Source organism: Orcinus orca, chromosome 19 (genome assembly GCF_937001465.1).
Source record: "Orcinus orca chromosome 19, mOrcOrc1.1, whole genome shotgun sequence".
NCBI classification, from domain to species: Eukaryota; Metazoa; Chordata; class Mammalia; order Artiodactyla; family Delphinidae; genus Orcinus; species Orcinus orca.
Window position 1 is genome coordinate 37,902,204 of NC_064577.1, and position 23,445 is coordinate 37,925,648.

Consider the following 23,445-nt stretch of genomic DNA (forward strand, 5'->3'; position numbering starts at 1 on the left):
AATCCTGCCTAATTGACACCATATCACAGATAGAGAAACTGAGGCACAGAGAAGCTGAGCAACAAACCCACAGTCATTCAGCGCAACAGGGACAGAGGGAGGATCTGTGCCCGGGCCTTCTGACTTACCAGCTGGCTCTGCACCCTCTCTGCTCCCCAGCCTCCGTCCCAGGGATGGAGGCCTCTTTTTTGTTGAGGCGTCTATTTGTTCCAGCAAATCAGAGCTTCTTCCCAACCTGTTCGGAGCAGTGACCGCCATGGTTCCGTGTGATCGCGCTCGAAGTCCCCGAGCACTTCAGAAATGACAGTAATTTCCCTCTTCCCAACACCCCGGGGGACAGTTTCAGGCAGCACTTCCATAGGGTCACACAGGGCTCCACACTTAGAAGGAGGCTGCCTTTGGGTCAATGCAGTCTTCATACTTTTTAAACAGGTGTCCTGCATTTTTATTTTGCACTGGGTCTTACAAAGTATGTCCCCTGCCCTGATTCCGGACAAAGGTCCCTGACCTTCGTCTGAAGGGGTAGGGGGCAGTGCTATTACAATGGGAGGATGGCCACCCAAGGTCTTCTCTGGCAGCAGGGGCCTCAGCTTTATTTCCCTCCCTCTCTCTTTCTCTCTCTCTGGCTCACTCTCGCTCTCCTTCCCGCTGGCTGTGGATGAACCAGCAGGGTCAGGCACAGAGGATGCTCTCTCCAGGCTCGGAGGTGACGACTCACCCTCAGGCTTCCTCGACAGCCTCCGGCTTCTTACTGACCCTGCTGGGCTTGGCTAAAGGCAGCCCATCTGGCTGCCCTGAGACAAGAAAAGGCACAAGAAAGCTCTGAGATCAGGCCAAACAGCATGTGGGAGAGAAACGCAGTGAAATGCTACACGTCGGATAAAAGGATGTGACCTAATTAGATCTCAGACATAAAATCTTGAGTTAAAAGAAGCATTTTGCTGAATGATACGACATTGTGACACTCTTTATGTGAAATGAACCACACACATACACACACACTCACAAAATACTGTCTATTTTCCATGGGCCCAAATATTTTTAAGTGGAAGGATCACACCAAATTCATACAGTAATTGTTACCCCTGAAAGTGGGGCATCAAAGGGGAGATGATCTGTAACTGTATAACAATTTACAAGGAGTTGGCCTGTGTGATTTTATTTTAAGCACGGACATTCCAACTACGGGGCACAGGAGCGAGGCCAATCCTTTCCTTCCCAGGGTTCCAATAGTGCCCACTCCCAGGCTGCCGGTCCCACAGCGCTACTACCTCCCTCATCGTAGGTGATGCCCGCAGTAATGCCATGAGGGGTAGGGCAGTTGTAATTATTATCCCCATTTTACACATGAGGCAACGGAGTCAGAAAGCTTGAGGGACTTGCCCATAGTCACAGAGCCAGGAAGCAGCAAACCAGGACTCTTGGGCCCTCCAAACCGAGTCAGGTACAGAGGGGGTGGCCTGGCCAGGGTCCAAGCAGCCATTTATGCCCCAGGAGCTATTCGGGGTTTGCAGGGTTTACAGTGTCCTTCCAGGCAGAGGCAGCTTCTCCTAGACTTGCTCAGAGTCTCCAAGCAGACAAGGAAGGTGCCCCCTTGCCTGCCCTTCCCTGTCCTTCTCCTCCTGAAACCCAGAGGTGGTCCCCTTCTTACTGTCTCGTGAGGCGAGAAGCCACACCCAGACAGTAACAGCCAAACTACTTTGGCTTCTCTTCTCAGAAACTTCTCTTCCTGGGCTCCCAGCCCAGCTGTCTCTCTGTACAGACTAAATCTTCCTTCCCCATCAAAACCCAGTCCTGAAGCATCTGCTTCTCCTGACTGGCTCCCCCTCTGGCTCCTCCTCCTTCCTGGTCTCTGATTGGCTCCCCCTCTGGCTCCTCCTCCTTCCTGGTCTCTGACTGGCTCCCCTTCTCTGGCTCCTCTCTCTCTCTGGACCGGCCTCCATAACTTCTTCTTTTTTTTTAACATCTTTATTGGAGTAAAATTGCTTTACAATGGTGTGTTAGTTTGTGCTTTACAACAAAGTAAATCAGTTATACATATACATATGTCCCCATATCTCTTCCCTCTTGCGTCTCCTTCCCTCCCACCCTCCCTATCCCACCCCTCTAGGGGGTCACAAAGCACCGAGCTGATCTCCCTGTGCTATGCGGCTGCTTCCCACTAGCTATCTATTTTACATTTGGTAGTGTATATATGTCCATGCCACTCTCTCACTTCGTCCCAGCTTACCCTTCCCCCTCCCCGTGTCCTCAAGTCCATTCTCTAGTAGGTCTGCGTCTTTATTGTCGTCCTGCCCCTAGGTTCTTCATGACCACTTTTTTTTTTTTCTCGACAGAGGTTGCCCGAGGCTGAACTTACTGGACTACTGGGCTGTGCTTCTAGAGATATCAGTGCCTCGCTGGCCACAGAAAAACCCACCTGAGGAACCTGTTAAACACCCAGAGATGCTGAGTCATTAAGTCTGTGGTGGAGCCCAGAAATCTGTAGTTAATTTAAAAATCCCAGGTGACGCTGATATTCAGTGAAATTTGAAAATCACCAAACCTTTGAGTCAAAAGTTAGGGAAACCTAGACCCAAAGAGGTTAAGTTGCTTGTCCAAGGTCACACAGCTAATAAACTGAAAGCAAATATTTGGAGGCTACTCATCCCCCACATGACACCCTCTGCATGCTGCAGACACATGTGGCACAGAGGCGCGTATACACCCCACATATCCCCTCCAGAGCTGAGTGTCTAGGCTTATGTCCTGGGACCTGACTTAAATCTGGTCTCTTTACTTCTAGGCCACAGGACCCAAAGTCGGGGCCAGAGTAGTCCCTGTGGAGCGTGGAAGGACGGCAGTTTCTTGGTGAAAGGTATCACCCCTCAGGGGCCAGGACCTGGCATTATTCTGTTGCCCAGTCAGGGCCCAGGTAACACACCAAGCAGTGATGAAACTTGAGCTGCCCCTCCCTGTCCCCAGCTGTCCTGGGAGGCTCCAGTGGCCTGGCCCCTCAGCCACCTTCCCCAAGATTCAGGTGTCACACAACTGGGCCCCAAGCCAGGCTTCTGGTTCCCAGGCTCCCTCCCTCTCCCTCTCAAGCCGGTTGGGATCCCAGGAGATTTCAGTTCTCTCTGTAGGAAATGGCTGGGAGGCTCGGAGGGCAGTGGGAGGGTGCTGAGACCGTGGGGCCTACCCTGGGCCCCAGGAGACCCTTTCCCTCTACCAGCAAGCCCTGAGTGGACAGGCTAGGTCTTCCAGGTCCTGCCACTCTGTACTGATGCTCCCAGGCCCTTCACTGCCAGCCTTGTGCCCTAGTGCCCCTCCCACCTTAGCCCTTGTCCTGATTCTCCTTGACATACTTGCTGATGGTCATGCCTTCCTAAAAACTGCAGTCCTGAACTTTCTAGTGTCCAGGGGAATTCTGAGAGCCAGTCCTCTGTTTCTCTGGCTCTGGGAACTGTTTATATTATCCTTGCAACTTTCCTGTAAATCTAAAATTCTTCCAAAATAATTGCATAATATAAATAATATATCCAATGTAAATAATGTATATTGTATATATGTAATTTAAAAAATCATTTTGGAATAATTAGTCCTAGCTCCTTTGCATAGAGAAATGAAGACATGTTCACACAAAAACGGGTACACAAATGTTCATAGCAACTTTAATTATAATAGCCCCAAACTGGAAACCACCTAGTTGTCCTTCAAAGGGAAATGGTTAAACTGTGGCATATCCTACCATGAAATACTAGGCAATCAAAAGGAATGAACTATTGATACACACAACAACCTGGGTGAATCTGCAGAGAATTATGCTCAGTGAAAAAAAGCCAGTCCCCAAAGGTTACACACTGTATGAGTCCATTTATATAACATTCTTGAAATGACAAAATTATAGAGATGGATACAGAATAGTGGTTGACACCCATTAAAGAGAGTAGGGTGGAAAGGGAAGTAGATGTGGCTATAAAATAACAACATGAAGATCCTCGTGGTGATGGAGATGTTCAGTGTCTTGCCTGTAGCAATGTCAGTATCCTGGTTGTGATATTCTTGTATGGTTTTGCAAGATGTTACCATTGGGGAGAACTGAGCAAAGGGCACGTGGGATTCCTCTGTATTAATTCTTACAATTGCATGTGAAGGTACAATGATCTCAAGACTGAAAGGTGTAAATAAATAAATTTAAACTTGGGAGAGAGGGGGGAAAAAGGAAAAATAGCTGCTACTTCTCCAAGATGAAATAGGAATGGCCAAGGCTTCCAGACAGGCACCTGGACTCACCTAGGATAGACTCGTTGAATCAGGAGAGTGGTCAGCTTCCTCATTCTGCATCCGATCTCTTCCCTTCTCCAGCCTCAGGCAAGTCCTCTCACGCTCTCTCTCTCCTTTCCCCTGCCCAAATAGGGAGAGGCGAAAAAAACCTCTAGCACTAAATCAGAGATAATTGTTCAGACAGCGAGTGCCTGCTCACAGAGGATGTGCATTTTAATGGGAACAAGCCCTATTAAGCTAAAAAGTGAATCTCCAATAGTGAAATTGCTAAAGCAGCGGAGGAGGGAAGGCGTTGAATCTCCAATAGTGAAATTGCTAAAGCAGCGGAGGAGGGAAGGCGTTGAAGACACTTGAAAGGAAGGGAGGACTTCTTTGAACTCAGGAAAACCTGTCAGGTTTTTCAGCCAGGCTGATTCAGGCTAGCTGTGCCCAGCGAGCAGAAAGCAGAGACCTGAGCACCTGGGTAGGGGACAGGAGGTGGCAGGATGTAAATTTCAGTAGTGGATGGAAATGATTAGAAGCAGAGATAACTGGGATTTGAAAAATACAAGACATGTGTTAACTTGTCCAGAACCTTTCATCCCCTTTTTTTTCTGGACAGAGAACTGTCCATTCCTGCTCTAGTTAGGGGATCTGCATGGGAGTGGCCATCTTGCTAAAAATGATTGGTCTGGGTGTGATCACCTGATCAAAGCCTGGCCATTCATGGTCCTTTTCTGCTTCTGGGTCTCAATGATTGGTCGAGAAGGTGATGGGCAACCCAAGTCTGGCCAGTTGGAGTCTTTCCTTGTTTGTGTGTTTGTAACTGGAATTGGAGAGAAGAGCTTTGGTCCTCAGTGGAGTATTAGGCCTTGGAACAACAGCAAGGTGTCTGAGCAGGAGGCGACACCCAGGGGATCAGAGATAAGACAGTAGGAGTGAGGCCTGGTGGCCCCAGAGGCCCTGGTTCTAGTCACCGCTGAGGCCGGCTGCATTTCTGCCCGGCCAGTGGTTTGGCTACTTGAGCCGTTAAGTCCCCTCCCTCCCCTTTTCTAGAAGCTGGAGCAGAGATGGGTCTGTACCAGGGGGAGGGGGTGGCTTGTGTGTGTGTGCAGCTGGCTCCCCACCAGAAAGTTCTGCGAAAAAGTCATCGGGGCTGTACTGAGGCTCTGAAACCCTGCACGCTGGAGAAGAAGATGCCGGGGAAGCCATAACGTAGGGGCAATCTTCCCACTTACTGAGTACCTGAGCTGGGCCAGATAGCACACCCTACAGAGTAGGTATTATTAGTCCATTCACAGATGAGAAAACTGAGGCTCACAATAGTACAGTAAGTTACTCAAGGTAACATGATAGTAAGAGGCAGAGCCAGGGTGGACACTGTTATTTCTGACTTGCAAGCTAGTTTCTTTCCAGTTTGCCACCCTATTCTCCAGGAGCACGAGGACTGCTCGCTAAGCAAGTCTCACCTGCTTAGGTTAAGCTTTTTACTATCTCAGACATCTCAGTTACTCTGAACCTGAAAACCAGAGGGGTCCTGGTAGCCCAGGGCCTTGGTGGGTAAGATTTGGTGTCAGATGGATGTCAGACAGTGTCCAGGCTGGATAGGGGACCCTGGGAAAGTTCCTTTACCTCCCTGGGCCTCAGTTTCCCCATCATCCACTGAATGAATAATAGTAACGCCCTCCTAGGGTCGTCATGTGGATTAAATGTGACAATGAATGGAAGCTTCTTAGCATATAGCAAGCGCTCTGGCAGAGCTCAGGGAGCAATCTCTGATCATTATGAAAGAGGAACCCAGGGCCAGACAGCTCCTGTCACCCTGTCATTCGTCTGACGTCCCCATTCCCCCAGGCTCTGACCTTCCTCCCCTCAAGCTCAGCCCTGCCCAGGCCATTCTTATCTAAACTTTCCCAAATGTCATGTCGCTCTTCGGTCTTTTTCTTCTTTATGCTCTGTGTCTTTATCTAAGTGACATTTTTCTTTCCTTCCACAGGGACTGTTATGAGAACAGGAGTGAAAATAACAACAGGGCCTCTGGCCAGGCTCCCTCCAAGAGCAGGAGGATATTTGGGCCTGGAGGCACCCAGAGAGAGTCCCCAGGGAGAGGAGGGGTGGTGGGGGGAGAGACTGAGCTGAGGGAACACTGTGGGCAGCTCCACAGCTGAGTCAAAGGGCAGGCCTCCGTCTCCAGGAAAAACTCCACTGATGGAATCTCTTTTTTCTTTTTTTTTTTGGCCTCACTGCGCAGCTTGCGGGATCTTAGTTCCCTGACCAGGGATTGAACCTGGGCCCCAGCAGTGAAAGCGCCGAGTTCTAGCCACTGGACCGCCAGGGAATCCCCTCCACTGACAGAATCTTAATATGATGAGTCAATGAAAATCAGCTCTGGACTTTTTGACAAACCTGAGCCTTCCATGTAGGAACCTGGGGAGCAGATGAAGGAAATTCTAGCACTTTCTGTCCACGTGCAACTGTGCTGATTAGCTCAGTCAGATCAATGCTGTGGTTGGTGGACCCCCTTGTCTTAACAAGGGGTGTGAGGATTGTCTCTATGGCACCTGGTGCCCAGGACACATCAATTAGAACCTCAGTGAGGGTTGAATTCAGTGACAGAGACCCCTGCTCTCTGGAGAAATGAACAGCAAGACCTTCGGAGAGGAGGTGTGAGTGGATGGCAGACTCACACCTCCCCATCCTCCAGGAACTGGCCACCCTCGGGCCTGGCCCCAGCGTGCCCCAGCTTCTTCCCCACTCCTGGATTTAGCTAATTGGAGCAAAGGAGGACATCTGACTGGAGCTAGCCAGCCAGATTCTTCCTGCCAGGAATTTGAACTTTTTACCCGAGAGGATAGTGGGTGAGAGGCACAAATGTCGGCCCCTGGGTTTCTTACTCCTGAAGCCTGTCCACGGTCAGTCCACTGGGGGCTCTGCTTCTAGTTATCTGCACCCCGAGGCCTGGCATGACAAAGCAGCCACTCTCTCCTTGTTCAGGGGGTTGTCATGACAGCAGGAAAGAGGAACATGGCCTTCCAGAAACAGACCCAGGAACAAAGACGTGCACAGAAAGAGTTTATTTGGGAGGTGCACGGAGCACTGGTGTGGAGTGGGAAAACGCAACAGGGACAGGAAGCCAGCTGCCACTGTGGGTGAACGAACTTAATCCCAATGGGAAATCCCAAGCATGTGATGAGGAACCTGCCTGCTAAGGGCGAGCCCACCTGAGGGGTGAGCGAGCTGGGGTATTTACATCTCAGCTCCCCAGTCACTGATGGGGGCTGATGGGGGGGGTGGTTTGTAACTTCCGGGCGCTCGGGCCTGTTGAGAATGCAGGCAGACTGTCTTTTGGGGTCTAGAGAAAGTGCTCAGGCACCGAGATGCAGACGCTGCAGGTAAAAGAAAGGTCCAGGGGGTATGGGTGGGGGGCTGATGGAGTCCGCCTCCGTGGGGAGTCATACTTAGCTCTTCCAGCTTCCACCTGGAAGTGATGCTATCGTTTCCACACACTTGTCATTGGCCAAAGCCAGTCACGTGGTCATGCTGCGCTTCAAAGGCATGGAGGACGCAGTCCTACCATGTACCTAGATGGTGGGACACCAGGGTGTTGGTGCACAGCCTACCGACAGCCACAGGGACCCAGTCTGCACTCTCACTGCTTCCACAGAAAGCGGCTGGACGGACTCTGTCATGAGACACCAGCAATCTTGTCCACTGGCCACATCTGGTCGCCTGCTGGAACTGCTTCCAGCTCCTCTCCTCCCCCCTGCAGCCCATTTTGGGTTTCCTCTCTCTGTTCTCTCCCTCTCTCTTCTCAGCAAAGTCATTTCCCGGTTGACCCTTAGCCCTCCCATCACAGCCGCCCCAGGAGAATGTCTCAGCTGTTCCTGTCTACCTCTCAGTCCAAGTAACCAAACACTCTGCAATTTTCAAGCTGCACAGGCACCCCCTCCTTCTCCACCTCGCCTCATGTAAGGGGCTCTATCTTCAGTTCAACAGATGAGGAAACTGAAGCACAGAGGAAGTAAATGACCTGCTCAAGGATCCATGGTTCATGGCGGACCTGGGATTTGAAAGGCAGGTCTCCTGGCTCCTAGTCTAGCGCTCAGCCCTCCCCACATGGCTTTTCTGAGGTCAGTTCCTGACTCCACCCACCATCCTAGGGCCACCAATGACACCTTCCTCTCACCATCCTAACTGGCAAGCACTCCGTTATTCTGTTATTTCACAACTCCATGCCTTCACCTGTGCTATTCTCTCTTTGAAAGCCCATCTCCATCTCCAACAACCAGAGGGCAATCTTGAAGTTGTCCATCTCCCTCAGGCCACAAGTGCAGGAGCCCCTGGGTCGCCACCCTGCAGGCTGGAAAGGCTGGCAGGTGAACTCCTTCCACCTGTGGCTACAGCCTCTCAGATGCCAACTCTGTGGTTTATCACCTAAAGTGCAGCCTAAACCTCCCTCCTTCCCATCAGCTCACTCCATTAGTTCAGTTACCTGCACCGGTGAAGCTCCACGTGCCTGTCAGTGTTGGCAGCTGGCGGCCGAGCCGAGGATCCCGAGCTTGCTGGCTCAGCCCCACCCCCTCTCTTGGGAGGGCAGGTGCCATCACACCATTCAAACTTTTCTTTCTGCAGCCTCTGCCTTCTATATCCCTAAGGACACTAGAAACTGCACTTCCTGGGGCATCCGTGTGTAGTCTCTGTGCCGCACACTTAACCTGCATCGTCCTCCTCAACATGCACCCCCCATTCTATGGATGAGAAAACGGAGAATGAAATACATAAAGAATCAGAGAGAAGACTGTTCATTTCTCCACTCAAAGACTATTGATTAAGTACTTAACCATGTGCCAGTCACTGTTCTAGGCACCAGGGACAGACAGACACAGGAGGAGATAGATAATGAATGTCAAGTAACGATAACTGCTCTGGAGAAAAATAGAGCAGAGTCAGGGGATGCAGAGTGATGGCGGAGCTGCTTTAAAAGGGTAACCAGGGGTTGTCTCTCTCTGAGGAGGTGATATTTGTTCAGAAACAACAACTGAAGCCCACGCACCTAGAGCCCGTGCTCCACAACGAGAGAAGCCACCGCAATGAGAAGCCTGTGCACCGGAATGAAGAGTAGCCCCCGCTCGCCGCAACTAGAGAAAGCCTGCATGCAACAACAAAGACCCAACGCAGCCAAAACTAAATAAATAAAAATAAATTTATTAAAAAAAACCTTTGGGAGAAGAACATTCCAGGAGGAGGGAACAATGCATGGCAAAGGCACTGCAGTGGGCATGAGCTTGGAGTGTCTGAGGAGCAGCAGGAAGGCCGGTGGCCAGGACAGAGTGAGGGAGAGGGAGAGAAGCGGGTGAGTGCAGAGGGGGGCCAGACCGTGTCGGGTCTTGTGCGAGTCAGGGTAAGCCAGCTGCTGTAACACATAGTAACCCAAGTTTTCATGGCTAAACACAATAAAGGTTCATTTTTTATGGCTTGGGCAACAGCTCAGTTATTGTCTTCAGAGTTGGAGTAGAGGGTGTTTGTTCCACACGCCCAGGGATCCAGGTGCCTCCTATCTTGGGGCTCTATCAACTTCTCAGAGTCCTCATTGGATCCCCCATATCTAGCTGGCAGATGCTCCCAGGGATGGGATGCAGCTTGTGCACCACAGCGCACGGGGAGTGGGGGGCCGAGAGTAGGTGGGAGACCTGCAGCTAGAAGCCAGCAGCCTGGATTCTGGTCTCATCGATGATGACCTTGCCGTGTGACTGCGGGACCCTCATCTGCCTTCTCTGGGTGTCACTGTTCTAGGTGGTAAGTTTCGGGGGTGGGTGGCTGTTGGACCTGATGACATTCTGTGATCTGAGCTGCTGAGGAAAGAAACCTTGTTAGATCCTCAGGCAGGAAAGCAGGACTCTACTCCCAGCCCAGGCTAGCCCAGAAGCGAGCAGAGAGAAGAGCCAGCTTTAGGATGGATAGAGGCAGGAGATGGTCCCAGCCACTCTGGACAGGGGCTATGAAGGAGGCCGCTGCAGCGGGGCAAAAGCAGCTCATTGCACATGTCTACAGCAGTGTATACCAGCCTGCTCGGGGCAGAGGGGGTCCTTACCTGGGAGGACTTCCCGGAGTGAGAATTCCTCTGGTTGGGAATGAGTGAAGCCTTGGGCAGACAGAGAAACATCTGGGCTCATTTCCACCCATGCACTCATTTCCTTCCTCATCCATCCTTTCCCGGAAGAAGATAGGGCTGTGATTGGGACCCAAGCTCAGGCTCATCCAGCCTCCCTTCTCTCCCCGGTGCTAGCCATCTCCCCATCGTGGTGCATTCCGACTCCACACCCTCTGCCCCCAGGACTGAGCTCCTGCTGCCTTCTTTGGTCTAGAGAATCACAGCTTCTCATAAAACTGCAACATCCCCTCGAGGTGCTTCTGTTGTAGCCCAGGACACACAACCCCATCACAGGCTCTCAAAATCCAGCTTCTGATCCCTCTCCATGAGTAAATGTACCCACCTGGTTACAGCAGTCAAGTCAAAACCCCATGTCATGGTTCCCCTGGAGGCAGGGGCCCTGTGTCACCAGAAGGAACATGAGACAGGGCCTCTGGGAGCCAACAGGCCTGGAGAGGCCATTGGGGTTTCTGGCTTCCGTTCCATTTTTGCCCATCTTCCAGGCAGCCTGGGCAGCTGGCTCACTGAAGGCCAGCCTCTCAACTCATAGGCTGACTGCCTCTCTCTGACCACACCTTTCATCAATTCCAGGCCAGCCCCGGCCAGGCAAGGGCCTCCCAGCTGGCCTTGAGCTCCTCACCCACCCACTCCTTTCCAATCTCCACAAGGAACCCTCTCTGCAGCTTTGATTTTGGTTCCTCTTCCAAGAAGCCTCTTCTGGGTCTGTCTCTTCTTCCCCAGAAAGTGGTGCCAGGAGGCCTCTTTTATCCCTTGCTCTGAGATTCTCTGCTACCCCTCCTCTTCCTCCAGAAAGCCTTACCTGAGTAAGGGAGAGAAAGGAAAAAGGAGTCACATGTAACTGCCCGGCACCATCGCATCTTCTCTGCTGGGCGCTCCACGTCAGGACCAGAGGGGGCAAGCAGCGTACCACCCACACCACCACTGAAACATCTTCCTTTTGCGAATCAGTCAAGCTCTTTCTAAAGTTTATACAGAAAAATCACCAAGCAAGAATAGGCAGAAACCTAAAAGAGAATAGTGAGGGGGCTCATACCGACGGGATATTTAAAACAGTGTAAAGCTATGGTGAGTAAAACAACACAAATAGACAAACAGATCAATGGAACAGGAAAAAATAACCCAACTCTATCAGGAAAACAGACAGCAGCAGCAATTTTGTATGTGGTGAAGATCGTGTTTCAAATTACTGGAGATGAGATGGATTGTTCATTATATAGCATGGAACAACTGGAAAAAAATTTAGATCCCTGTCTCACACCTTATACTAAAATAAATGTCATATCCATCAAAGGCGTAAACAGAAAAAAAGAAAATGACACCAGAAAAATAATATTGAGATTTTAAACGTTAACTTGGAGGTAGGAAGACCTTTAAAATGTGATACAATACCTAGAAGTCATAAAGAGAAGGTTGATAAGTTGGACTACATAAAAGTCAAGAATTTCTGCCATGGGAAAGAATACCACAAGCAAACAACAAGCTGGCATCTCTTAGCACCAGGCAAAGGGGTCGTTTTCTTAATATGTAAAGATTCCTCCAAATCCATAAGAAAAAGGAACAGCACTCCAGATGCAAAGTTAGCAAGTGAAGAGTATAAACAGACAGTTCACAAGGAAGGAAGAACAAACAGCTCTCAGACACATGAAAAGATGCTCAACTTTGCTCATGAAAGAAAAGCAAATTAGGCTAGAAGGAGACAGCACTTTTTTTCACCTATCAAATCAGCAAAGATAAAAAATATTTGTTAACACACTTTTATATTGCTATATAAAAGAGTGTAAATTGGTACAATCTCTGAAGAAGGCAATTTGACCCTAACAAAATTAAAAATTCATATGCCCTCTGACCCAGAAATTCTGCTCCCAAATATTTATCTCACAGATTAAGCATAGAAGTGGGTACTTGCAGGGCTGTTGTGTTGAAGCACCTCTTGTAAAACAAAAGGTTAGAAAATGATTTAAATTGTTAATAGAGGATTTACTAAATGAATTGTCCATAATATGGAATACCAGCAACTGTCTCAAAACTGTTTAAAAAATGTGGCTACTCTGTGCCAAACTGGAAAGATTTTCAAGACAAGTAAACTAGAAAAATCAAGGGGCAAAAGAACGTGTATAATGTGTTACCTTTTCTGGGGGAACAAGAGTAATTTCCTCCTACGTGCACTGATTGACATAGACCGTCTCTGGAAGGATCTGTAAGAAAGTGGAGTGGTGGCTGCCTGTGGGGCGGGCCTAAGTGTGTGAACTGAAGGTGGCACTTTTCAGAGGAAACCGTTTTTGTAAGTTTTGGATTTTGTTCTGATTCTAACAAATAAAATCATTGAAAACAAAACCAAACCCAGTTCTTTCCATAGTCTAACAGCTTTCCTGTCATGATTGACCCTTATTTCTTGCTCACCATGTGTTGGTCTTCTTATTTCAAAGGCCACTCTGGGGTCTTCCCTGGTGGTCGAGTGGTTAAGACTCCGCACTCCCAAAGCAGGGGGCGTGGGTTCGATTCTTGGTCAGGGAACTAGATCCCTCATGCCACAACTAAAAGAGCCCGCATGCCAACTAAAGATCCTACGTTACCATGAGGCAGCTAAGACCTGGCGCAGCCAAATAAATAAATATTAAAAAAAAAAAAACAAAAAAAACCCCCACTCTGATGGTTGGTGCCCATTACTCTCAACAGCAAAAGCAAAAAAAACCAAAACATTTCCCGTGGGACCCCACCCACCTCTCGGAAATTAATGAAAAAGTCTAGCTGCCCCTCCCACCACCCCAGCCCTAGCAAATTCCAAACCCCCAGCTGTTTCAAAGCATGGGCAAAGCCAAGGCCTGGACAGATTCGATTCCTTGGTATGTGTGTCTGGGGTGGGATGGTCTGCGGGGAATGAAGGGAATCTAACCACATGGGCGTGAATTTTCCCAGCTGAGAAGTACCTCATCCCCAGTAGAAAATGGGAACATTTCCCAGGGAGCATGTGATTGCCCCAAGGCATCTGGCAAAGTTCCTGTTTGACCTGGAAAGTCATTCCTCCTTCCAACCATCATGTCCTAATCCCTTGCTTCACCAGCCAGCCCAGGCTGGGGTGCAGGGTGGCACCAGAGGGAGGGGAGCACACAGAGAGGCAGCGTGGCCCTGCTTGGAACAGCAGCCTGGGGGAGCCACAAGGAGTTTAGAAACGGCTGATGGTTCCCATGCCTGACTGAGCAACAGAATCACTGGGGGGAAACATTCAAAAATACAGATTCCCGGGAACTATACTCAATATTTTATAATAATCTATGAGGGAAAAGAATCTGAAAAAAAAAGATACATAGGTATGTATAACTGAATCACCTGCTGTACACCTGAAACTAACACAACATTGTAAATCAGCTATACTTCATTAAAAAAAACACCCTTTCATCTTTAAAAAATAAAATAAAAAGTAAAAAAATAGGGACTTCTCTGGTGGCGCAGTGGTTAAGAATCTGCCTGCCAATGCAGGGGACACGGGTTCGATCCCTGGTCTGGGAAGATCCCACATGCCGCGGAGCAACTAAGCCCGTGCACCACAACTACTGAGCCTGTGCTCTAGAGCCCGCGAGCCACAACTACTGAGTCTGTTTTCTAGAGACCGTGCGCCACAACTACTGAAGCTCGCGCGCCTAGAGCCCGTGCTCCACAGCAAGAGAAGCCACTGCAGTGAGAAGCCCACGCACTGCAATGAAGAGTAGCCCTTGCTCGCCGCAACTGGAGAGAAAAGCCTGCGTGCAGCAACGAAGACCCAATGCAGCCAATAAATAAAGTAAATAAATAAAATTTTTAAAAAGTAAAATACAGTTTCCCAGGCCCCCTCCCCCCCTAGTGAAGCAGATCTTCCAGAGGATGGGGCCAGGAATTTGTATTTTAAAATATTTTTCTAGATGATTCCGATGCAGCCCACCGTCCAAGATGTGCTGACTGGGCCCCCAATCTAGGCCAAACCATTTATGGGACAGGTGGGGAAACTGAGTCACATAGAGTAGTAATTCGCCAAGGTCACCCAGAGAGCTGGTAGAGCGTCACCCACAGTCGAGCTTGTGCTGTGTGAACGTTCAGCACAGAAGTGTCCGGGAACTGATGGACTGCAGTCTCACTTAAGACCAGCACCATGTATCAGCAGGGTGGGAGGTGGCCTGGCTGAGGTGTGACTGCAGGGACTCTCAACTCCAAAACCCTTAGAGGAGCAGAAAGAGGAGTTCACATTTCATGAGCATCCACTCTGTGCCACGCACTGTGCTGCACCACCTTGCCCCCAGTGTTCGTGTACCGATCACCACCACAGGCAGGCGTTCACACCCATTGTACAGAGGAGGAAGTTGAGGGCTGAGTAATGCCAAGAACTTGTGAAGGCCCGGAGCCAGTGAGGCATGGAGCTTGTTGTCAACCCCGAGGTCTGTGGCTCTGAACTCAGTCTTTTCACGGCCCGACTGCTTTTCCCCAGATGGGGCTCTCAGATGGGATCCCACCTTGGACACCCAGGAGGCATTTGTTCCTTCGTTGACACAGAGTGGCTTCCCAGGGCTGTGAGCAAGGGTTGAAGCCACACAGAGCTGGGCTCAGCGCCTCTTATTTGCTGTGTGACTTTGGGCAGGTTACTTAACGTCCCTGAGTCTCCATTTCCTCGTGTGTAAAAGAGGTATAAGTTCAGCTAGTCCATAGGTTATTGGGAGAAGTCATTTCGTCATCAAAGTATAATGATATCTGACAATTCTTGAGCTCTTCTGATGTGCCAGTCACTGCACCGAGCACTTTATAAGCATTACTTCCTTTTGCCCCCACAACAGCCCTAAATGCCAGTGCTATTACTGCCTCATTTGATTTATGAGAAAACCGAGACTCAGAGAGGTTAAGTAATTTGTCCAAGGTCACACAGCAGAGTTGGGACTCAAGCCCAGAAATGGAGCTCTTAGCCACCACACTTTGAACTACATTTCAGTGCCATGCCTGGCACAAATGAATGCGGAGCCAATCCTAACTATTAGTAATATTAATATCCTGCCTCTGTCCTCAGAACAGAGAGCAAAGTTCGGGGTAAGAGGATATTAGTGAGGACATGTGGGAGAGGAGAACATATCTTAGCCCCTAGGAGGCTGATGTAGGTCACTGTGGCCCAGTTACTGATGTGAAAATAGGAGGTCTGTGCTAAAAAAAAAAAAAAAAAAGTCGCGTGGTCCCTGCTTCAGCAAAACACTCCTCTTGCCTTGTTTTGTCCCTGCCTGGTGAGATTCTATTTCCAGTTCCCTTTTGAAGAGTGATCAAGTCACTTAGGTGAGAGCCTGGCCACGTTATGAACACCAGGTGTAGCTGGGCTGACCCAGTCTGGCCTCGGGTAGCGAAGGCAAGTGTGAAATTGGCAGAGGGCTGAGAAATCCAGACTGTCACTCACTGCCCAGCGCTTAATTGCTTTAATTAAGGTTCAGGACTGCAGGTCAAAGGAACACATGATCATGGTTAAGGGGTGTAAACAGGGTCTTAAATCAATTTGTGATTAGGACTTCTCTGTTACTGACATCAGCTATTGGGTCTTTAGCTTGTGATGAATGCATTCCTGGAGAAGAGCTTTGTCCTAAAGGAGGCTCCGGGGCAGAGTGGGGGTCTTGGGAAAGCTGTTTGGAGAAGGTGTGACTTGCACACAGTCATGAAAAAAGATATGTGGGGATGGCAAAGAAGAAAGAAAGAGGAAAACTAGTTTAGTGCCTACTGTGCACCAGGTTCATTTACATTCAGAACTCTGGATCATCCTCCCAATAATACTTGGAGATAAGTATGTGCTCCCCATTCTGCAGATGAGAAAACTGAGGCCCACAGCTGGCTCTAAATCTGGCCCGAGGTCACAGGGCTAAATAAGCAGCAAAGATGGAACAGAAAGAAGATTAGCCAAGCGCCTCCCATGTCCGCCAAGTGCTTTGCCACTAATGTTTTCACAAACGTAATATTTAGGAAAACCCTACAGCACGGGTGTGCTTCTCACCATTTTACAGAAGAGAAAACTGAAAACCAGAGTGTTTAAGGGGCTTGCTGGTGAGTGGTCTATGTTACAGTAAAATTCACGTTTTTTCCCGGTACCTCGGAGTCTCAGATTGCAAAGAATCCACAAATCTGTAGTGTATCAAACAACGACAGAATAAGTACTACAGCTTTTCTGTTTGTGTACTGATTTTCAAATGTCTGTAAACTGCTGCTATATTGGATAAAAACAAATCAATTTTAAAGGGTAACAAATTCAGAGTTGCTTTTTTAACACCGTGTCCCTCCCCCCAATCTGGTCCCAGTCGATGGTGACCAGAATAAAACTGCTGAACCTTGGGGGTCTGAGACATGGGTTGATGATGTAAAAGGGCTTTCATAATGGAAAAAGTTGGGGGAACTTGCTTTGCCCTCTTTGGTAGGAGCATGTCTGGGAGGAAAGCGGGTACTCTTCCAAGGGAATGCATCTGACAATGGGGGGCCTGGGCAAAGGGGCAAGGAGACAAGGGGGTGGAGGCAGAGGGGCTGGGAAGGTGTATTCACTTTTCTGTGATGATGCTGATTCTGTGACAAACCACCCCCCAGATCTCAGCGTCTTATAATGATGAGCTCATGAGTCTGCAGGCCGGTTGTGGTGGGATTCAGCTCTGCCCCACCTGTCTCTCCTCCCGGGACCCAGGTTGAAGGAGCAGTGGCTGCATGAGGCATGCTCTTCTCAGGGTGCAGGGCTGGAGCCCAAGAGGCCAAGCCATCCAAGCAAGCACAGTTAAGACCTCTGCTTGGATGAGCTGCAATCTATCGGCAAAGCCACAGTCGGCAGGGCAGGGCAGTATCCTCGGCTGCACAGTGACGCCGGGAGAGTGATATATGTTGAACGTAACACAGTATTCCATAAAGCGTGACTCTGCCTACAGCCACCTGGGCGGGAAGGTCTGGAGGACCATTCTAGGGGAGCAGGTCCCAAGAAGCCAGAATTTAAAATCTGCAGTAGTTTTAGACCTGGACACCCGTGGCCATCACCTAACAAATGTCAGGGATGGAGGCCATTTGGGGCCCTTTGCTGGGCCTGATTCTGAACCTGCTCTGCCCTTTGAGTTGTGGCTTCAGGCCTGGAGCCCCAGGATAGCTCAGCCAGTCCCGATCCAAGACTATCTCCTGCCTCCCCACGTGCCCATCTCCGGGATTGCTCCCCAGCCAACTCGTAAAACATTCATTTCCCCTAATTCAAATTTTTTCACCCATTAGAAGACTTGTTAATATTGTGTTTTTAAGAAACATTTAAAAGAAATCGTTCTCTGCTCTGGCTGGAGCCGTAGTTCGTAAATTATTGATTTCTGCCTTCAGGAGATGAGGATTCTCTTCCTTCTTGAACAGAAAAGATATTGCCCTGGCTGGGGTCTCAAGAGAGGCAAGTGGGAGCTGGTGCAGGAAGAGGCTCTTCACCCCCACCCAGGGCAAGGGAAGGAAGAAACATGCCCCGTTCTGTCCACCCTAAACGGGGTTCCAGTTCCTGGCTTTTCTCACCCTGGTTTGGGCAATGGGCCTGGCAGAATTCCTGCACTGCCTCTGGCCAGCTGTGTTACCCTGGGCCAGCTGCTTGGTGTCTCTGGGTTGTAGGCAATGTCCCTGTAAATATAGAGAATAGTGCTGCCTGCAGCTCAGGGCTGTAGGGAAGTGAGGAACAAATGAGATGATGCCTGAAGGAGTCACCATTACCCCCCAGGTCCTAGTAAGTGTACTTTTCTTCCTCCTTCCTGGGGCTTTAAGTTCCATCGGAACAGGGCACCCTGCACCTGCAGGCACCACATGCAGGCTCTGAAATCAGTGCTGGACTGTGCCTAGAGCAGGAAAAATTTCCAACCTGGGTTCGCCAGGGAGGCTCTCTGTGCTGCCTAGAGGCCCCCGCAGCGCAAGCCAGCAGTGCCCTTGAGCCTGGCTTGTTCACCCAGAGGTAGGAATGACCTTGATGAGGGTGTCTCTGAAGTGTGGGAGCCAGCGCAGCCCGCAGTGCTCAGTGCCAGGGTGGGAGCCTCTGTGCAGTCTGCCTTCTCCATGCCAGCCTTTGCCCCATCCTGTCATCCGCAGGGGGTCTATTAGCATCTCTCAACTTTTGCAAGGCGTGGTAAATCAGTCTCCCTGTATGGCAGTATTCACTGGAGACCAGAGAAAGGGACGTGGAGATATGGAAAAAGGCAGCTCAGAGCCCCAGGGAGCAGGGCTGGGGAGCACGTTGAGCTGGATCTGCTTGAGCCCAGAGGAGGAATCTGGGCATTTGACCCACTTTCCCTGCCATTGGCCATAGTCTGGGGTTCAGGCAGGGGGAGGTGGCAATGGGGGAAATGGGTGGCAATGGGGTCCCTGGCAGTGAAGGGCATGCACACTGGACACCAGGCCCTGGCCCAGCTTTGCTTCTCCCTGAGTAGACCAGTGCTTGGGCACACCCAGAAAGCCAGAATCAGAGCATCTTAGCCCCTGCGTGGAGAGACCTGGGAAGCCTGGAGTTTCTCAAGACAGTGACCCAGGTGCTCAGTAAATCATTCCTAAATATCAGGTGCAAAAGCTTTGAATGTTGTGATGTAAATTAGGACAGATGCGAGGGTATCCCTGCAATGCCATTTTTGGTCATCGTTCTGATGAGCTTTTTGGAGAGGGGGATAAGGGTTTGTGTTACTACAGCCCCTGGAGTAGTCCTGGAGTAGCCAGACGGAGAGGCAAGCATGTGCACTCATGGGTGGAAAAAGATAGACTGAAAGTCATTGATCTGGTTCAACCTCCCCAGTTGAGTGAAGAAACCCAGACAAGGTAAAATGTTTGGACAAAATCATGTCCAAACAGCAAGAAATCGTTGCAGCAAGTTAGGACCCAAATTCCTATCCAATTCCTCTTCTGCTTCATCATTCTTGAAGAGCCGTAAGAGAGAAGGAGAGGAGGGCTGGGATCAAGGGGACGGAGAGACTAAGGAAGTATTCTGGCAGGAGATGGGGCAGAACTGAGCTTTGAAGGACGGGTGGATTTCAATCAGTGGAGAAGAGCCCGGTGGGGAGACGGCATGGGCAGAAGTGGGCAGGGCAGAGGTAGACATTGAGGGGTCGTGAGTGAGTAATGCGACAATGAAGGTAAAGCTTAAGGTTCAGGCAGGGTCACTCTGGGAAGGGCCCTGTTTCCTTTTCCCAGGATCTACCCTGGGAGCCCTGCCTGCAAAGTGGTATTGAGGACTTGTACTCAGCCCCAGCCACTTGGCCTTCTCTGCCCGACTGCCTTTCTAAATCAATTCTCCCTGCCCCCTGACATGAAAGGGGAAGCCATACACCCGCCAGCCATGTGCCATGTGACTTTGCCCCCCTCCAGGCCACAGGGGCTTGGATGAGAGGTGGACGAGTGACTGCTTCATCCGTAGTCTGATTCAAGGGCACCAGAAATGCGCTCTCTTGAGAACATCACTGAGACACACAGAAACCATGGTCAGGAATGGGGACCGCAACCAAAAAGCTGTAACGTAGGGAGAAGGCAGGGGCAGTTAAAATAGCTCTGTGCAAAGTGAATAGTCTGCTGGGCCCCAGGAGAAGGGCTGGAGTCTCAGACCTTCCAGCTCAGCCTCTGAGGCCCATCTCTGCTGCCCTGAGGTTGCCTGTTTTCTTTGCCAAACAGCAACACACCCAGGCAGTCAGTGAGTTACAGTTCCTGGTAACAAGCATGCCTTAAGTAGAACACAGCTCAGCCAGGGCAACCAGCCTTAGAAGTTGTGGCCCCAGCAGAAGCTACCTTAGTCCCCTGCATCTTGAATTAGCATCAGTGGTCCAGTGGGTAAGACTCCGCGCTCCCAATGCAGGGGGTCCGGGTTTGATCCCTGGTCGGGGAACTAGATCCCACATGCATGCCACAACTAAGAGTCCGCATGCCACAACTAAGAGTCCGCATGCCGCAACTAAGAAGTTCAGATGCCACAACGAAGACCCAGCGCAGCCAAAATAAATAAATAAAATAATAAATAAATAAATATTTTTTAAAAAAAGACTTTAAAAGAAACGATCTCCATAGAGGCCCTGCTGCTCTCCCACCCCAAATGGCTTGTTCCCCTTGGCCTTTGCCACTGTTGTTCCCTGTACATTTAGAGCCCAGCTCAAGACTCACTTCCCCCAAGAAATCTCTAATTACACCATCCTCACCTGACGACACCATCACTAAGCCCCAGACAAAATGGTAGCGCCAGAATGAGAGGGGCCGTGAGAGGCAGCCCTTTATAATTTACAACATGCTTTTACTTCCATCGCAGGGCCTGAGTTTCACAACTACTTGGGAGGATGCGGGGAGCTGCCTTATCTTCTCTTTACTGCTGGTGGGGAACAGGGCTGGGGCTCAAGCCCAGCTCTCCCAAATCCCATTCTGAGACCTTGTCCACTTCATCTCCTACAGTGGGTAACTCACTGCTGGGCATATAACTTGTCCTAAGAGCACTCAGAATTGTCTTTGTTAATTCACTAATTCAACTAAGATTTATGGAGCACTTTCTTCATGCCAGGTGCTTTTCTAGATACAGGAGATACTGCCATGACTAAAACCGACAAAAATCCCTACCCTTGTGAACCCTGCATTCTAGTGGAAGGAGGTATCCAATAAACATAAGAAATAAGTATAAGATACAGCACGTTAGATGGTGATAAGTAATAATGGGGAAAAAATAAAATAGAAAAGGAGGATAGAAAATGCTGGGTGTGGGGTGACATTTTAAAATAGTGTGATCAGTGAAGCTTTACTGAGAAGGTGAAATATGAACAAATATTTAAAAGAGGTAAGGGAATTGGCCACCCAGATATATTGGGGGTGGGAGGGGAGCCTTCCATTTGAAGGGAATGGCATGTGCAAAGGCCCTGAGGCAGGTGATTGCCAGTCCTGCGTGGCTTGTGGCAATACCCCCTGCTCTTTTTCCTTGTATAGTTTGGCCTCTTCAGTTTATTTTGTCCTGCTGCTCCTTTCAAGGTGCTGGCCACAGAAGGAAGGCAACATCTTATAGCAGCCAAGATAATATTCCTAGCCCTATTTTCCAAAAAGAGAGGCCCAGACAGGCTATTGCTATGTCCAGTGACTAAGACAGACCCTTAAGAGTCTTTTTCCATGGCAGACTCTGCTCCAAAACTCAGGCCAGGACACTGGCCACTAGCTCCATCTTCTTCTGATGGATGTGCACCCAGTTCAGTAGCTTGGGGGTCATTGGCTACAGATTCCCTGAGACTTCTGTTCACCAACCTCACTGACTAAGAAGGACTAAAGAGATGAAGACAAAATACACAGGGAAGCGCCAAAGAATGCAGATGGGACAAGATCAGGAAGACAATGCCATATACACGAGTGACCTCAAGAGAGACCTGAGAATGTCAAGCCATCAGTGGGTACCCCCACTCCAACACCCCTGAGTTTCCATATTTCCTTGAGCAGGTAAGAATGTGCAAACCCCTTGCCTTCACCCACACTGTATTCCCTTCCCTGAGTCATATTCTCTTTGTCATCTACTCCCACTCAGAGTGACTCACTCATGTCAACAGACCCTGCATGCTTTCCCTACCCTTCCTGCAGTTCCCAAGACTGGCCCCTGGTGCATATGGGGCTGGAGGGGGCAGGGAGTGGGGAGATTCAGCATTGGCTCCAGTGTTGATGCTGCTGGGCAGGGAGCAAGAGGGAGACCTGGAAATGAAGTCTCTGGAGCCCCCGAAAAGGAAGGCTCATGGATTTCTGCTAAAGGCAGAAAGTAGGGGGAAAGTAGGGTAGAAACTGGGGCCGGAGGCAGTACGTCAGAGATGGCTGGATTTACATGACTGGTGCAGTCCCGCTGCCCATCCAGATATGGCTGACTTTCCTCTGAGAAGGGCTTAGACTCTCTCCCAGGTACCCCTCCCAGCATTTCTTCTCCTGTCCCTAGCCATACCAAATGTGGCAGAATTTTCAGGGATGTCTAGGGGACGCAGAATCCACTGGGACAGCAGTTGAGAATAATGAAACTGATGGACTGAAGAGAAAAATATTCCATTTCTCTTCCCCAACCCAGTATTTACCAAACATTGAAGCCCCATTCTCTTTTTTCCTGGCAGGGAAGCAATTACACAGCCTGACAGCCAGTCCCTGGGGCCTGGGCTGAGTTGGAGCTAATTACTAATAAACATTGAACTAATACTCTGGACCAAATTAAAACTAATTTGGATCAAACCAAAATGACTCAAATGAATTCCATCTCCATGGTCTCCTCCACACATATTCACACACTCACACCAACTTATGTCTGAGCCCTAAAGTCTCCCCAAATTTGGGAGTCCCAGGACAAAAACCCAACCCACAGAGACATGGCATCAGGACCAACATCTCTCTCATTCTTATTGGAGCAACTCTAGATTCCAGCATGCAAGGCCCTGGTCGTCTGCCCACCCCACAGTCCTGCACCTCACCAGACACATCTCACACTCTCTTCAATCCTTTTTAAAGACATAACTAAGAAACCAATCATATGTTTACATTTCAAACGTAGCATTAGCACTTAAATTTAAACTGCACTGCTGCAGTTAGATCAACTGATTTTATATCCAAGACCTTTAGGCTTTAAATACTCTAGGGAATGATATGGTGACTAAAGAACATTTCATTATAAAGTGGGGTTCCCCCCCCTTAAAGGGCATAGTTCCTAAAACAGGGCTTATCTCAGGGATCCCTTTAACAAGATGGCCAGAGTCCTTCCCCCTGTGCAGTTTTCTGAGACCCATCATTATATGGACTGTTTAGGATTAATCCTGTGTGTTCTCACATGCGTGTTTTATTGTCTCCAGCTTGATTAAAAGACTGTTTATGGCAGGAACTGGGTTCCCTGTGTCCCTTGGGTTGTTCATAGTGCACAGCTGAGTGCCAATCCGTGAATAGAAGCTCAGCGGCTAATTATTTCTGTGATTGTTGTTCAGCACCATGGACAGAACCTCTCCTCTCTTCCTCCTTTTCCCAGGCTGTTTGATTTCTTTCAAGACAAAGCCTCCAGCTGCCTCCTTGAGGGCTCAGCTCCCCTCAAACACGCC

The 23,445-nt window shown here is 49.6% G+C and overlaps 1 protein-coding gene across 1 annotated transcript in view; it reads right to left on the bottom strand.

Annotated features, from left to right (window-relative positions):
* Positions 1–4,562: 4,562 nt before the first annotated feature.
* The window catches only part of LOC101279155 (ADP-ribosylation factor 2), a 101,243-nt gene continuing 82,360 nt past the window's right edge, over positions 4,563–23,445 (bottom strand). The window contains exon 5 of the mRNA XM_033438999.2: positions 4,563–7,823. Within this exon, the coding sequence (XP_033294890.1) occupies positions 7,770–7,823 (54 nt within the window). The 3' untranslated portion in view covers positions 4,563–7,769. The remainder of the gene's footprint in view (positions 7,824–23,445) is intronic.